The sequence below is a fragment of the Urocitellus parryii genome, chromosome 6 (genome assembly GCF_045843805.1).
Source record: "Urocitellus parryii isolate mUroPar1 chromosome 6, mUroPar1.hap1, whole genome shotgun sequence".
Lineage (NCBI taxonomy): Eukaryota > Metazoa > Chordata > Mammalia > Rodentia > Sciuridae > Urocitellus > Urocitellus parryii.
The window spans coordinates 78,073,279-78,090,680 of record NC_135536.1 but is presented as its reverse complement, the minus strand read 5'-3'; the positions used below and the strand labels follow the sequence as shown (position 1 = coordinate 78,090,680).

The following is a 17,402-nucleotide window of genomic DNA, read 5'->3' as shown; positions in this document are numbered from 1 at the left end:
TAGAAATAAACATTTTGATAACTAAAACTAGAGTACTGTTTTCTGCAGTAACACAATTTTTACATACTAAGCCTTATCTATAACTCTATTTCCTATAGGGGGGATTTAAGAGAAGACCTGAAGAACACAATTTAATGGGATTTATTGAAATACCAGCCTAATAGATAATTTTACTTCAAATAGCTCAGTGGTAAGAAGTTTAATAAAGAATTAAATTTCAACTTTTTACTAGGCTTACTTAATATGGGTTTTTAATTACCTGAATTTACCTAATGAAGCTACAACTAAGGTTTTAAAACTCCTGAAAAGAAAAAAAGAACAAATTTTATTGCTTTCACTATAGGCAGATGGGTTCATCTGGATAAATGGGTCAGCATATGAGTAGTGTACCTTATTGGTGAAGGATTTCTGTTGTCTTGGAAAGCGCATTTTAGCTGTTTGGAGGGAAACCGGAATGAATCGGAGGTAAGAAACAGGTGGTCCTTACAGAGGATACACAAAACTAGGATGTCATGAACGATGAATGAATCTAATAGTTCAATAATACATTCAAGAAAAGGAACAGGCAGGATTTTAACAGACAATTTATATGAACAGGTTTAATGTAACATGGAATGCAAAAGATTAGAACCATTAATAAGTATCTAATTCTTCAATTTTAAAAAATAATTGAAATAAATAAAATCAAAACAAGATAGTGATCAGAATAATAGTACCATTATAATCACATTAAATATAAAAGCTTCCATCAGTATTTTAACAATGTGGCAATTATAGTACCATACATTTTTAAATATCACTCAAATTTTATAATCTGTCCATGTTTCATAAAAATGTTTGACAAAAGAAAGGTTTCAGATACCCATGAAAAGAGAAACTGGGGTATGCCTAGAGTTGCTAGTTCACTATTAAAAAGGTACTTTACCTTGGGTTCAATCACTAGTACCACACACAATTCCACAAAAGCGTACCTTGGATGGCCTGTTTTATTTGCCCTTGGGCAAATTTATTGTTTCACAGTAAGACAGGTGGTACTTGATCTCCATAGGAACTATATGAACTTTTACTGAAACATTTAAACTACTGTATTTAAAATCTTGTCACATTTTATAAGCTAATTTTTCTTTCTTTGCAATGTTGACAAAGTTGTTTGCCAACATTAAGATGGACAAACTTAGTTCTAAGTAATTTATCCAACTTCCTATAATATGTGAGAAATGATACACCTCTAGGTTTATTTAGATGTTTCTTTGAAACAAAATATTTAATTTTGTGAATGTATACTTTTTAAAAATGAGCAGCAAAGACAGCAGACCTATAACTCCTTACTACCCATACTCTTGACTATCAAGAAATGAAGCCAAACTTTAGAAAAATACAATGCAAGAAAAGATTCAAGTTAAAAATATATTCCTTTGGTTAAAAATCATCCCCTTTGATAATATTCATTTGTAATCTAAACTCAGACTGTCCCACCATCTCAAAGTAATCTTCTAAATGTCATTAAACTTGTAGTAGTCCGATGTTTTTTCAGTCCAGCATTATGGAGGTCACTGGGTTGCAGTAGCAAAAATGTTTTTTTTATTCTAGGAAGAATGAAGTGCTGTAGCATTAGATCCTCTCAAGATTTTTACTGTAGAAACCTCCGACACATGTAGTTTTCTTCAGATACTGTATATCCAAACTTCTTGTAGAAACCAACATTTTCTGGTAGACATTCAAGAGTGATCTTATAACAGTTCAGTTTCTTGCTTAGCAAAGTAAGAGTTGATAATAACCTAAAATTTTAAAAAGGGAAAGTGAGGAGACAGCATTTATTAAAATGAATTTCAATAACAATGTGAATTGATGTTACAGAAAAATAAGACTTTGATCTTTATTAGAAATAGGTATAAATATGCTTTGATAGGCAAATTATAAGTCAATAAGCATTTAAATCACCAAAGCATTTTTACTTAGTTTCAAAAATACTTTATCTAGTAACCTCCAGCTCATTAGTAAACAAGATAAATTACCCTAAACTCTTTAAAGGTACTTATTCATGTTAACACTGAAGACTATCAACTATCAACTTGTATAAAAATATGGCCAAAATTATTTAATAAAAGGTCTTTGTTATAAATCTATTCAAAGTAATTGGTAGTATACAGCCTTCTAACATAAAATCGGTACTTTAATAGTTTCATTCTTTAATTTTGTTTGTAGTACTGGAGATGGAACCCAAGGATTGCCCACATGAATGTACTCTTAACACTAATCTTCATCCCTAGCCCCATTAATAATTTTTAAATCAACATAGGTTTAATAACAGATGTACACAAAGCAAAAGGGTATTCATCTTTACAAATCCTTAAAAGAGTCACATTCTTTTAAAATGTAATGTGATCTAGCCAGGTGTAATGGTGTACACCTGTAATCCCAGCTAGTGGAGAGGCTGACACAGGAGGATCTCAAGTTTGAGGCCAACCTCATCTTAGATTCTGGCTCAACAGAAAATTTGAAAAGGTCTGGTGTGTAGTTCAGTGCATGTGACCCTGGATTCAATCCCTAATACCAAAAAAAAAAAAAAAAAAAAAGTGACTATTGGTAACAGTATGCTTTCAGTTTTCAAACTCTGAAACTATTTAATATTTTTGTCATTAAATTCAATTCCAAGCTAAAGAATAAAAATTAATTCAGAATTAATGTAGCCCAAAAAGAATTTCAAAAAGGAAAAAAAAATTAACAGGCATTTTAGCAAGAAATGAAATGAAATGAGTATCCAGTTTACCCAGAGTTACCTCCTTTGTTTACTTACAATTTGCCAAGCTGCTTTCCTCTGCATTCATCACTAACAACAACATCTTCTACTCTTCCTCTCTGAAAAGTAGTTTACAGTGTTTAGGACTACTCATCCAGTTTTGTTTTCAGATAAACCAAGTGATAGTTGGTAAGAATTTATTGATAATGTTTTGTAAACTTGAACTTCATAAGAACCAAAATGCATTTTTTTAACTTATTACCATAGAGGAAATAAAAAGAATCAACTTTTAGTTTAATCATTTTCTGGTTATATCCCCAATCTCCCCCACTCCATTGTATTAAAGCAAATCTCAGAATCTGTATCACCAAAAACAAAATCTTTCCATAAACACAGTACATCCATCATTCTACTCTGCTCAATAAAAATTTGTTTCAGATAGACAAGTAAAATTTTATCAGTTTCTAGTGGCTTAACCCCACCCCCAAATTCATAAAGCACATGATATATCCCATGTGTTCTTATTTTCATTTTCATTGGGTTTCTTATATATTTATTTTATCATGTGAATTTTATGAGAATTGGAAGACAAACATAGTATTCCACAATCTTTACTAACAGGAAAATAATAAGAAATTTCTGCTAATGCAGTACAAAGTATTATTTTTGGAAAAAACAACATTAGGGATTCTAAACATTACTCCTGAATTTAATGAAACCGGGTTTTTCTATGACTATGTCAAATCTAAAACCTTTATATAACAAGTTTAGTAAGCAGTTAATACACTTAATGTTTTCTTTCATTTATAATTCTGAGAAACACACCAAGAAATTGCTTATTGCTAAAGAATTTCTAAGAAAACAATGAAAAGCAGTAAGAAAACATTTGTCTAGCAGAAATTCAAAGTCATTTTTGCTAGAAAACACCCATTTTACTCACAAGCATTAATGTGAGCACATACCTTAGCACAGGAATGGATGAATTTATGTTCTATTATCAGAGTTGCTGTAGCAACAATCTGTCCTACAGTCACATCTTCCACAACTGTAACATAATAATCCCCAGATTTCTTCATATGCTCAAAAGATTCTGTAGAAATTGGAAAACAAAGAGTGTTACATGGTAGAGTTATTTTATTAGGTGCCATAAAAATACTAAGATTGGATGATTTATTATTAAATACTTAAAGCTATTTTACCATAGTAATTTATATTCCATTTCTAAAAGCATATTATCCAAACAACCAAAGAGTTGAAATATCAACAGTCAATATTAATTGGACTATGGTGCATACATTTAAAATAATCTGCTAGCAAAATACAGTAAGATTGACAGTTATTTTAGATTAATAGTACTTAAAATACATACAAATTGTATATGTTGCTATTTTTATAACTAATTAAAACTTCAATACTTTATTCAATATGTACTCAACAGATATTCAAACTTTGAAGATTTTAAGAAGAATGTGTATTCTGTAATTTCAAAATTACAGAGGAGCATAGCTCCACTCCCCTTAAGTGATTATTAATGCTTATATTGCTGAAAAAAGAATTTCTCAATGAATCTGATATGCATGCAAAGAGAAATTCAGAAGTTAAAAACCAAACCTAATAGGTCTTGTACTGTTTATTTGTACAGAGAGGTAGTGGGAAGAAGAAATACATAAATGAGAATTGGAAAATGTTGACCTTCATTTTTACCAGAGTCAGAATACAAAACAAACTTACCTACTAAAAGGAATAAAGAATTGTAGGAAACAGGAAGGGCAGTGTTGGGAGTACTGGATGAAGTTGAAGTTCTGTTCCTTTCCTTACTAATAACTATCTATGTTCTTGAGTAAGACACTGGATCTCTCTGGATATCCATTTTCTCAAAAGCTGGGATGGAGATGCATGTACAAGATCCTGGGCTCAATCCCCAGCACCACCCCCCCAAAAAAAAAAGCTGGGGTCGGGGTAGTGGGCTAGACTGACTGATACCTGCCAACCTTGAAATTCAATATAAGAACAAAAGTACATATGCTCTTGAATTTTGGGGGTGGGGGAAGGTTGGTAATGAAATTTCTGTGAATAATCTAATCATATGGAAGGAAATACTACAATAAATTAAAAGTCTTTTGATCTGCACCCTGCATTTTTGTAAATGTAGGTATTTTGCAAAACAAGGTAGTTACTATATTTGGATTCTACAACAAGTTAAACATTAAAAAAAAAATAGCTAATCTATTGCTCGAATAACTTCCAGCTGTTTGAACAAAAACAAGCAGGCACTGAACAGTGCTCTAAACAAAAATAAAATCTTACTCCCTTTAATTTTATTCAGGAAACAGAGGCTATAGTACTTACTCATAAACTGTTCAGGGTTGACAACTCCAGTCTCTGTTAGCTGACCCAGTACCTTAAAAAAACCTTGTTTGAAGACCAGATTTCAAGTCATGAGGAAAGGCAAAAAGGGAAGACAAAATATGAAAAGAAGTAATATGTTAAGTTGTGGATATGGGCAATCATTTTTTCAAATTTTCCATAATCATCACTTAAATATTATTTCTTGAATCATACAATAAAGGTAATAAAATATTTGAACAACATTTTTGCCTGCACAAAATTTTTGGAATAGTACAAACTACGTATATTTTTTCGACATAATCTTTGTTAAATTCAGTACAAGGAATGCCAACTTTTCCCAAGTTTCTTACTATGAACAGATATAAAACATTTATCAAAATATAAATAACATTGTTGACTACAATTTTAAAGATTCGTAATTTTATTAAATCTAATATTAAAAGTACACTTAGAACTTTGAGAGTCTTTTCTAGACTCAATAATTAGTTTGACCAAAATTATGTTTCTTCAGGTTTCCTACCCAGAAGTAAACTGAGAAGTAAAATGCTGACTTTTGATTAACAAGGTTTAAGTTAGTTTGAAGAATTTAGATGTTAATAAAAGAAGTATATAGAGCCAGGAAGAGTGGTGCATGCCTGTAATCCCAGCAGCTTGGCTGGGGAGGCCAAAGCAGGAGGGTCATGAGTTCAAAACCAGCATCAGCAACTTAGTGATAAAAAATATTTTAAAAGGGCCAGGGATGTAACTCAGTGGCTAAGTGCCCCTGGGTTCAATCCCTAGTATCCCTGCCACACCCAAAAAAATAAGTACATAGAAACAGACAACCTTTTCAACTTAACCAAAGAAAATTATCTCTACTTTCATTTCCCATCTGGCTTCTTAAAAAGACCTAATGTGTTATAAGAGTATTGTGAAATAGTTCAAATGACTTTAATAGTGCTCCTTCCAAAAAGACTTTTCAAACAAATATACAATTATCAATAATTGGAAGGAGCACTGTTATGTTAAAGTCATTTGAACTATTTCACAGAACTATTTAGTCTTAGCCATTGTAGACATGTATATTTCATTATAGAGTGAAAATATATTTATCATAAACATTTATTGGTCAAAATTGAATTTTCCAATCACTAAAAAATGAAGTCTAAAAATAATCCTAAAGACAAATATTTTTAAAATTTATCAGTGTCATGTTTATAGAGAAAACAGAAGGCCAACTATAATTCTAACCAGGATTTCCTAATGGAGTGATTCCATACCTCTATTTAAGTCAGCAGTGCAAAGAGGCCTCAAAACCAAACCTTCTCCGGGATGTGTTGGAGAAATGGCTGGAGAAAATGTTGCTGTATTCTGACTCCAGTCCACTTCTTTGAGTAGACTTGGGTCAAACATTGGCGTTTCATCAGGTTTCATCTTTCCAGTAAGGTCTAAAATAAAAATTTAAATGTTAAGGCATTTTGATTACTAAAAGAAAAAATTATTATGGTTGATGATAAAATTAATGAAGCATTCTATAACAGTTATACAAGCTATTTTGCTTTAGCCTACCAAGAATCTAATTTCAAATGCCCCAACTACAGATCGACCTCTTGGTCTCTCCGTGTGTGTGTGGGGGGGGTGGGGGGTGTATTTTTACATCATGCTTTGTTGGGCTTGTTGATGCTTGTGTGTATTCCTAGGAACTCTGGTGGCTGAGACAGAATGATCAAAAGTTCAAAGTCAGCCTGGCAACTTAGCAAGACCGTATTTCAAAAAAAAAGAGACTGGGATAAAGCTCAATGGTATAGTGCCCCTGCGTTAAATCCCCAGTAAAACACACACACACATGTGTCATGCTTACCATCAGAAAGTGGGATTGTTAAGTGTAAAGACTTATTGAGCATATCACTTTTTTATATTAATCATAATGAACGCTAATTACTGAATTATTATGTGTTCATAGAAATACTGGTCTTAGCTATGACAGATAAGACACTAAAGCTAAATTTTGTTTTCATAACAGGTTTTCTAAAAATCTGTAACATAAGTTACTCAGCTGCATCTATGCAGTTTAAGAATAGCCAGTGTTTTCATGCTATTGAAAAATGACCAATTATGGTATTTCCCTTGCTTTTATGAACATTCAGAAATGGGCAGATTCTCACTAGTGATCTAACAAAACTAAGACTAAATAATAGATAAAACAGTAGGGAAAGATGAAAAGTTTTATGAAGTATAAAATGGGGTGGGAGGAGCACTTTCAATAGAGTATAGAGTTGCTCAAAGAAACAGGATCTTCCTGCTCATCCAGGGACTAAATAAAATCCTCCAACTTTCATTTCTAGTCCTATACCCTTTCAATTCTATTCCTATAAAGAAACATTTATTGAAAGAGCAATTTTCTCATAAATTAAATATCTATTTTATAAGTCACAACATGCTTTATGGCAAATAGACTTAACTTTTCTTATTAAATTTCTGCCTGTGTGACCACTCTATGTAACAATACAGGTAATGCTGCAGGTTAGTATAGGCTTTAGGAAGTTAGTGTTGTGTAATAACAGAATTCAATACTTCCTCAGCACCTACTTCATGCCAGGCACTCTTCAAGGGACTTGACGTATTACTAAGTCATTTGCTTCAAAAATCCTACAGACTAGGTGTTGTTATCTCCATTTCAACAGATGAAGAAATAAAGATACAGTGATATTAAATATCTTGCCTGAGGTCACAAAATTTAGGAAGACAGGGCTTAAACCTGGACATGGAAACAAGTGGACTAGTTAATTCAAATGTGATCTTGGTTAAGGTAATTAAGCTCTTAGAATCGTGTTTCCTCATTTGTAAAATACAGATGAAATTACACAAATTTGAAAAGAATTATATGCAAGCAAGCATTTAAAATATGTGGCATACCACAAAAAAGCAAGATACATTCTAATTAGTAATAAATTTAAAATTCATTTTACAAGTTCTTTTTGCCTTTAATTCATGATTAGGCACTGCTGGATACAGGGACTATAAAAAGAATGACAGGTTGTTGTGTCTATATTAAGCCAAAAGTTACTCTTCTTGGATAGGAAAAAATTAAAATGTAGTTTATTACATAGAATACTACGCATTTTTCCCCCTCAGAATTCAGATCAAGTTGTGCTGTAACACTATACCTAAGTTGAACAATATTGAAGAAAGAATGTAAACTGTGATGATTAAAACTCTCATATCAAATTAATAAGCTTACCATCCATCCTAAACAGGTTTTTCATAGGCATACATTTTAGTATTTGTCCCTGGTAGTTGGACCATTGAAGCTGCTGTATAAAATCTCATGTGAAAGGTGGGCAAAAAAATATTGTTTTTCTTAGGTATGCAGATCTGCTGGTGTCCAACTAATATGCTGGGAAAAGTAAATTTTTTTAGTTCTTCAAGGTAATACCCTATTAAAACATTTGATCATGTTATTTCACATATAAAAGCATGACGTTTAAAGAAACCTCAAAAGGGAATTTAGATAAATATTAACAAAACTTAAGTTTAACTAGATTCCCTTTTCCCTTAAAGTTGCCAGAATTTATAATAAAATGTTGACTGGAAGCAACACAAAAAGGGTTACTAATTTCATGAGGAAATTGCACAGAAGAATTAGCCTGTGAAGCCTTTAATGAATTTAATCAGTAAATATTTATACTTCTGTGATTTTTCTCTAACCAGATGGTCCTGTTCTATGAGTGATAAAGCACTACTAGCTGACACTTGCATACTTGGTATTTGTTAACTCTTTATTAAAAAGTTCTCTCTCTCTCTTTAAAAAAATAAATATTTATTTTTTAGTTTTTGATGGACACAACATCTTTATTTTTATGTGGTGCTGAGGATCAAACCCAGCACCCTGCTCATGCCAGGCAAGCGTGCTAACTGCTTGAGCCACATCCCCAGCCCTTGTTAACTCTTTAAAAACACAATCAATGATACATAATGATTTTATCCCTCTTTTACAGACAAGGAAGCAGGCACAGTAATTTGCTCAAGATACCAGTGCCAATAAGCAACAAAATTTAGAATTCAAAACAAAGCAATAGGGCAGCTTCACAGGCCCTGGATCTATATGGTGCACAGGGGCCCAGCACCTGGTTTAATACTCTGCTGCTACTACTTTGAAATTTTTAAGAATTTTTTTTAACAAGTGCCCTGCATTTTAATTTTGCACAGGTCCCTACAAATTATGTGGCTAGTCCTGCTAGGCAGAATGACTTCAGACTCTTAACTATTCCACTGAAGATAAACTAAAAGTAAATGAAGTAGAGGAATTTCCTTCTTTATTGTACATGGTCAATCAGTACTTCGTTACCTTTACTTTGGAAAATGAGAATTTCAGACTAATCTGTTTCAAAATTAAAAGGACTGGCAATGTAGCTCAGTGATAGAACACCTTGGGTTCAATCCTTGGTACCAAAAGAACTAAATAGGTAACTTTAATTGGCTTATAAAATAAATATTTTAGCATTTTAAGGTACCCACAGATACTCAAAACTAAGAAACTTCACTAAAGGTGAAAGCTTAATCTTATCATCATTAATGGCCTTATATTATTTTTAATTTTTAAAAGTAAACCCTGGAACTTCCAGATAGCTGAATATATGAAGGCTCCTGGAAAGTGGTGGGTTCAGAGAGGGCATGAAAGTTCTGCACACCTTCCCACATACCTCACCCTAAACAACTCTAAATCTGTATCCTTTGTAATATCCTTTATAATAAGCCAGTAAATAACTGCTGAAGAAGCTGGGTATCCCTGAGACAGGCCATTTTCATGGCAAAGGTCAGAAATTCAAAGGGGCAAGCAGGAGGGGAAAAAAAAGGCAATTCTTAGAAGTCTCCACAACTAGCTATGAACAAAGTCAAAAAGTGGGAAAGTCACTCTTTCTACAATGAAACTGTACTAAGGAAGAAGGGAGATGGAAGAATTACAAATGACTCTACCACAATTTGCCAATAATAATTTTTTGCTTAAGCAATTTAAAAAATTTATTCATTCTAATTAGTTAGACATGTCAGCAGAATGCATTTTGATTTATAGTACACAAATGGAGCACAAATTTTTATTTCTCTGCTTGTACACAAAGTAAAGTCACACCACTTGTGTCATCATACATGAACTTGGGTAATGATGTCTATCTCATTCCACCATCTTTACTACCCCCATTCCCTCCTTCCCTGCCTAAGAAATTTTAATTCCATATGTAACACTAGCTAGCTAGTGTACAAAATAAATAATACAGTGATTGATTGATCCAGCTAAAAGTATAAGAACCAAAAGTCTTTATATAATTTAATTAAGATTTACAACATGGAGCAAGAGAGGAAGAACCCTCTTTCTGGTCAGGAAACTATGAAGATGAGATTTATGTATTCAGCCTCGTCAAGAACCTAATGTTATAGTCAGAAGACTGTAATCCCAGCGGCTCTGGAGGCTGAGGCAGGAGGATCTGGAGTTCAAAGCCAGCCTCAGCAAAAGCAAGGCGCCAAGCAACTTAGTGAGACCCTATCTCTAAATAAAATACAAAACAGTGCTGGGGATGTGGCTAGGTGGTCGAGTGCCCAAGTTCAATCTATCCCCAGTTCCAAAACAAACAAAAAACAGAACTATAGAAAATAGTAGACATGTGGAGACTGAAAAAGTTATAATGGTTTTAAGATTCTTCACCCTGTTGTAACTTAATCCACCTTTACTTCTGTACTTCTTGAAGTTTGGTTATGTGGGAAAAAAATCCCTTAAAAAAAGGAAAAAGCAAAAAACCCTAAGCCCCCTTAAATATTCCTCAAGAAACTTTTCTGTTTAACTGCCAAATTAGCATGCATTTACAAGGCCACGATTGCCTAGCCTAACTTAGTAAATATCTGATGAATGAATAACGAATAATGAATGATGTAAGACTTAACTGGAGATCATATTTCAAGGAAAAACATTTCTACAGTGTCACAAGTGGTATCACAAAAATCATACATCAAATTCATTTTTACTACTATTGAGAAACTTTCATTAATTTGAGTACTTTTAGACACAATTTCAATAAAATGGTTTCCCAGCCTCTATATCAGATTAGAATAGAAACGGGGAGGAGTTGCTCCTAGAAGCAACTGAGAGCAACAAGTAATGGACACTGGACATGAAGATTTACAAAGAACATTTGCTGATAAAAGCGCGCAAATGCACCAATTTACAAAAGTATTTTTGATAGCATTAAATCTCTAATATCTAGACATTATTTCCAGTCTACTGATGAGGAAGCTGGAGCACAAAGAAGTTTCAAGACTTGCTTCACTGTAATAAGTAAACTGGAACTAGAATCCTGTTTCCCACGTTGAGCGCTACAATAAAGTAAGTACCAAATGGTACTGACTGGTAGTTATTTCCCCTATTCATCAAATCCCGTCTAAAACATGTAAATGATTTCCTGAGACCTATTCTGGATTCATTTAGAGTGATTAGCCCAACAAAATGAATCTCATAATTGCCCTTTCAATTTTATGTGAAATTTTTTAAGAGTTCGGCTTACATAAACACCAGCTAGTACAATAGAAATCACATAATACTCGCTGTTTCTAGGGGCAGAAGCCCTGAGAAAAGACACAAAGGATATCCCTCTCGTCCCGGGGAAGGCCCCCTGATGTAGTCGGTGATCTTCTGAGCGATCAGGAGAGTGTCCTCAATGGCTCCCACCACTATGGGATACCCCAGGGACGCGAGAAGGGAGAGTGGGTCAATTGGCTGCAGAAACGGAGAGCAAGGGTCTCCATCTCCCACGCCAAAGCCCGAGAGTGGAATTAGTTCGACCCCAGTCCCAGTTTCTGCTCTGCCAGGCCAGGACCCCTGAATGGCGTGACCGTTGGCCATCATCCTTAACCTCTGCTCCCGGAGCGCGTCGGTTCAACTTCCTGGGAACCGCGCTCGACACCGCCAAGTGCACACAGCTGGCGAAGATAAACAGCCCAAACAGAACCCCTTCGGGGCCTAGCCCTCCTCGGCTTTCGGTAAACCTGAAGACGAGTCCCTGACGCCCTCAGGACACCGGGCCCCTTCTCACCTGCAGAGGCCCAACCGTTGGTGCTCCTCCTCGCACGCGTGGGACTCTCCTTCACCCAGCTACACAGAACCGGATCCGGATCCGGCTTCAGCGCCAGCCCCACCTCCTCTTGCACCGCCCGCGCCAGAGCCGGGAACCGCAACCCAAACGTGGCAGGGCCAACGCCTCCTCCTTCACCAGCAGCTCACGGAGCGCCGCGCCTAGGCGGACGCCGGCGGAGGCCGGGGAGCCACCCGAGGGGATGGGGTGGGGTGGAGCCTGCCAAGAGGCGTGGCCAGGAGGGCCGACGCTGGGCGAGGCACGCAGCGCGTCAGGGCGGGACGCACAAGCCTTCCTTTCCAGTGTACCTCCCTCTGGTTCTTTGCCGCCTTATTGACGGCGTCACTGTCTCGGTTTTCCCGGAAATAAGACTACGTAGGAGCCAGCTAAGCAGCATTAAGTGGTGACCAGCTTGGCCTCTTGTCCTTTTAGTTAGTCCCTTGTTGCCTATTTTCTCACGATGAGTCCATTAGGACTTGGGTTACTCATGGACAGCTCATAGCTCCTCATTCCCAGGTTTTTGACTCATGGTTTCTGCCTTCTTGAGACAATGAGTTGGGGCCTCTGCGTTCTAGTCCATTAGAACCGTCGTTTTATTTTTTTCTCAGAACCTTTTAGGATGAACACGAGGTTGGCACTGTGATTTTCAACTGCAGTGATTTCCCTCCGGGATACATTGGCAATGCCTGGAGCGTTTTCAACCTCTTATCTGGAAGGGGAGAGTTGGTGCTGGCATCTCTGGATGGTGGAGGGCAGAGAAGAATAGAGGCCAGGATGGCTGCTGTACTTCTTAGGATACATAGGACAGCACCCTGCAACAAAGTCTCTGGCCTGAAATGTCAGTGCTGCCGAGGTTGAGAAACCCTGATAAGGATAAGAAAAGTCTTTTTCCTCCGAGCTCCCATTCCAAAGTGTCCTTTTTATAGATTAGGAAACAGGTTCTGAGATATTAAGTAATTTACAAGTCACGTAGCTTAGTAACTCCTACTTATTGAAATTACAGAGTACTCTTTTAAGGAAAAGTGTTCAAAGAATTAACACTATAGATATTCAGTCAGAAATTGTTTTTGGCTCACTTGTGAGATTGAAATTTAGATTATTGATTCATGAATTCTCACAGCTTCAGAAATCAATGAGACTGATGGCCCCAAAATTTATGTATTTATCCTATTTTCCCTCCATAAATATAAAAGAATATATAAGGCATAAAGAAATAAAAAGTCATGTACACACTACTCATCTTAAACATATAATAGCCCATTTTCTTTTTTTATTCTTTTTATATATACATGACACTTGAATGTATTTTGACATACGTACATATGTACATGGAGTATATAACTTATTCTAATTAGGATCTCATTCTTGTGGTTGAACATGATGTGGAGTTACACTGGTCATGTATTCATATATAAAAATAGGAAAGTTATGTCTGATTTATTCTGTCTTTTCTATTTCTATCCCTCCTCCCTTTCCCTCATTCCCCTTTGTCCAATCCAATGAAGTTCTGCACCCACCTCTGCCTTATTGTGTATTAACATCTGCATATCAGAGAGAATTTTTGGCCTTTTGGTTTAGGGGATTGGCTTTTTCCACTTAGCATGATAGTCTCCAGTTCCATCCATTTACCAGCAAATGCCATAGTTTCATTCTTCCTTATGGGTGACTTATATTCCATTGTGTATATATACCACATTTTCTTTCTTTCTTCCATTCATCTTTTGAAGAACCCCTAGGTTAGTTCCATAGTTTAACTATTGTGAATTAAGTTGCTATAGACATTGATGTGACTTTGTCACTATAAGTATGCTGATTTTAAGTCCTTTGGGTATATACTGAGGAGTGGGATAAATAGGTCAAATGGTGGTTCCATGTCAAGTTTTCTGAGGAATCTCCATACTGAATAGCCCCATTTTCTTATCAGTGGGGTAGGCCTGTAATCCCAGTGACTTTGGAGATGGAGGCAGGAGTATGGCAGGTTCAAGGCCAGCCTCAGCAATTTAGCAAGACCCTGTCTCAAAAAATTATTTAATTTTTTTTTTTTTGGTAAAAAAGCTCTGGAGATGTAGCTTAGTGGTAGAGCACCCCTGGTTCAATGTCCAGTAAAACACACACACACATACACACACGCAAAAAAGATTTCTGGTAAATGTTTTCAGTGAGTTTCTCCTGAAATAATCCTGTACATTTTGAAGAATGTCATTGGAATTGTAATAGGTAGAGTGAAATATAATCAATTAAATCACAGAACACAGGAGTTCTAAGAGATACTCCATGAGGTCTTTTGCATACACCTGACTTCCATTGTGCCACAGCAACCCAATTTTTCCTGATTAGTCAAGATCAGTCACTAGGCACTCTAGGGAATTCCCTCTTTGATGGTTAGTCTGCTTGGCAATGAGGAGACCAAGGTAGCCATGGGACAGTCTCAACTTCCATTTTAATGGAATCACTGGTTTGTCCTTTGGTGACTTTTATTTATGGATGTGTATAAGAAGTGCTGCATCATCAGTATTCTTGACTGCTTGAATAAGGGTATTATGTAGGAAAACATGGATATCAATGATTGAGTTGAAAACTAATTCAGAAATTTTGGACTCATCAAAAAGTTAATACCTTAGTCAGGGACTGGGAACATAGGTCAGTGGTAGAGCACATGGTTAGTATGTATGCGATCATGAGTTCAATCCTCAACAACCCCCCTGCCACAATTTTTTAAAGAATACATAAACAGTTGATTTCATTTATATTTTTCTCTTATTCTTTGCACAAGTATTCAACATAATAGTCCCTATCTAACTAAGTATAAAAAAGCTCTTTTAGTAACTAGTGAAAGTTGTAAATACCAGGAGCAGTAGCATGCCTGTAATCCCAGCAACTCAGGAGGCTGAGGGAAGAGGATCATAAGTTCAATGGGGCTGGGGATATGGCTCAAAGGTAGAGCACTTCCTTTGCATGTGCAAGGCCCTGGGTTCAATCCTCAGCACCATATAAAATAAATAAAAAAGTTATTGTGTACAGCTACAAAAAATATATAAAAATATTTTTTAAAAAAGTTCAAGGCCTGCCTCAGCTATTTAGTGAGACCCTGTCTCAAAATTAAAAATAAAAAGGACTGGGAATGTAACTGAGTGGTAAAGCACTCCTGGATTTAATCCCTAGTATTAATAAACAAATGAGTTTTGTGATAAGAAAATTTATTACAGCTTTAAATGGGCCACTTTGTTTCTTTCTTTAGTTTCATAAACTAATAGTGTGTCATAAAATGGATATGTCTAATATTTGATGAAATATGGCACATTTCTCTATACATGTTCATAAATTATTTCATTTGATCCTTAAGTAGATATTGTGAAGTAGAGTGAGCATTATTATTTCCATAAGGCAATGAAACAGTTAATTTTCCTTCTAGTGTGGGTGAGGCTATTTTGTCCTGTAGACTTCTGAACGTAAAAACTTAATAAAGTAGTTCAATTTTTCCGTAACATTAAACCACAAATTTAAACAGTTTCACCTAGGACCACCAAAAAAAATTATAAAGATAAGTAAGAAAACTATTAGTGTTGTAACAAGGACTTAGACTCCACTTTTGCCTGAATAAAAGTAGGATTAAAGATGTGGTATCCATTCTACCAAAACTGTTATACAGATTTAATACAATTCCTATTAAAATTCCAATGACATTCTTCATAGAACTCGAAAAAGCAATCATGAAATTCATTTGGGAAAACAAGAGACCCAGAGTAGCCAAAGCAATCCTTAGCAAGAAAAGTGGAGCAGGAGGCATCACAATACCAGACCTTAATCTACACTACAGAGAAACAGTAACAAAAGGGTGTGGTATTGGTACCAAAATAGACCTGTAGACCAATGTTACAAAATAGAAGACACAGAGACAAACCCATACACATATGGTTATCTCATACTAGACAAAGGCACCAGAAACATACATTGGAGAAAAGATAGCCTATTCAACAAATGGTGCCTCGAAAACTGGAAATCCATATGTTGCAAAATGTAATTAAACCTCTATCTTTCACCCTGTACAAAAATCAACTCAAAGTGGATCAAAGACTTAGGCACTAGAACAGAGACCCTGCACCTAGTATTAAAAATAGTAGGCCCAAATCTTCATCATGTCAGCTTAGGACCTGACTTCCTGAACAACACTCCTAAAGTACTCAGAAAAATGAGAAATTATATCCCATCTATGTATGATACATCAAAGTACATAAATGCATTCTACTGTCATGTATAACTAATTAAAATGAATTAAAAAGTAAAATTAAATTTAAAAACTCAATAAATAAATTGTATATGAGCAGATTATATATTTTTAAAAAAAGACTCCTAAAGTGCAAGAAATAAAATCAAGAATCAATAAATGGGATGGACTCCAACTAAAAAGCTTCTTCTCAGCAAAGGAAACAATCAGTAACGTAAGAGAGGCTACAGAATGGGAAAATAATCTCCAGGATCTATAAAGAACTCAAAAAACTTAACACCAAAAAAACAAATAACCAAATCAAGTGTGGTCTGTCCTAAGGGCTAAGGAACTTAACAGACACTTCACAGAAGAAGAAATACAATCGATCAACAAACATGAAACAATGTTCATTATCTCTCTAGCAATTAGAGAAATTCAAATCAAGACTACTCTGAGATTTCATCTTACCCCCATCAGAATGGCAATTATTAAGAATACAAGCAGTAATAAGTGTTGTCAAAGATGTACAGAAAAAGGTACACTCATACATTGCTGGTGGGACTGCAAATTGATGCAACCACTATAGAAAGCAGTTTGGAGATACCTCAGAAAACTTGGAATGGAACTACCATTTGACCCAGCTATCCCCTTCCTCTGTTTATACCCAAAGGACTTAAAATCAGCATAATATAGTGAAACAGCCACATCAGTGTTTATAGCAGCTCAATTCACAATAGCTAAACTATGGAACCAACCTAGATGCCCTTTCAACAGATGGATGGATAAAGAACATGTGGTACATATACACAGTGAAATATTACTCAGACTTAAAGAAGAATGAAATTATGGCATTTGCAGGTAAATGGATGGAAATAGAAAATATGTGAAGTGAAATACGCTAATTCCCCCAAACCAAAGGCCAGATGTTTTCTCATGATAAGTAAATGCTGATCCATACTGGGGCTGGGGTTGTCGGGTGTAAAGAAGAAAGAAGGAACTTTGAATA

At 35.4% G+C, this 17,402-nt stretch overlaps 1 protein-coding gene across 1 annotated transcript; it reads right to left on the bottom strand.

The window, feature by feature from the left end:
- Window positions 1–651: 651 nt before the first annotated feature.
- Window positions 652–12,387, bottom strand: Gnpnat1 (glucosamine-phosphate N-acetyltransferase 1). The gene is made up of 6 exons (XM_026411030.2): window positions 12,151–12,387; window positions 6,349–6,516; window positions 5,090–5,152; window positions 3,703–3,830; window positions 2,798–2,859; window positions 652–1,778 (listed from the first exon to the last, which is right to left on the bottom strand). Exons 2-6 carry the CDS (start codon window positions 6,500–6,502, stop codon window positions 1,631–1,633), a joined length of 555 nt encoding a protein of 184 aa, XP_026266815.1. The 5' UTR covers window positions 6,503–6,516; window positions 12,151–12,387; the 3' UTR covers window positions 652–1,630.
- Window positions 12,388–17,402: the final 5,015 nt, after the last annotated feature.

Coding starts and splice junctions, on each gene's coding strand:
- Gnpnat1 (XM_026411030.2), bottom strand. CDS start 6,502: ATGAAACCTGATGAAACGCCAATGTTTGACCCAAGTCTACTCAAAGAA. Junction 5,153..6,348: donor CACTGCTGACTTAAATAGAG/GTATGGAATCAC, acceptor TCTTCAAACAAG/GTTTTTTTAAGGTACTGGGT. Junction 3,831..5,089: donor CAACCCTGAACAGTTTATGA/GTAAGTACTATA, acceptor CAATTTCTACAG/AATCTTTTGAGCATATGAAG.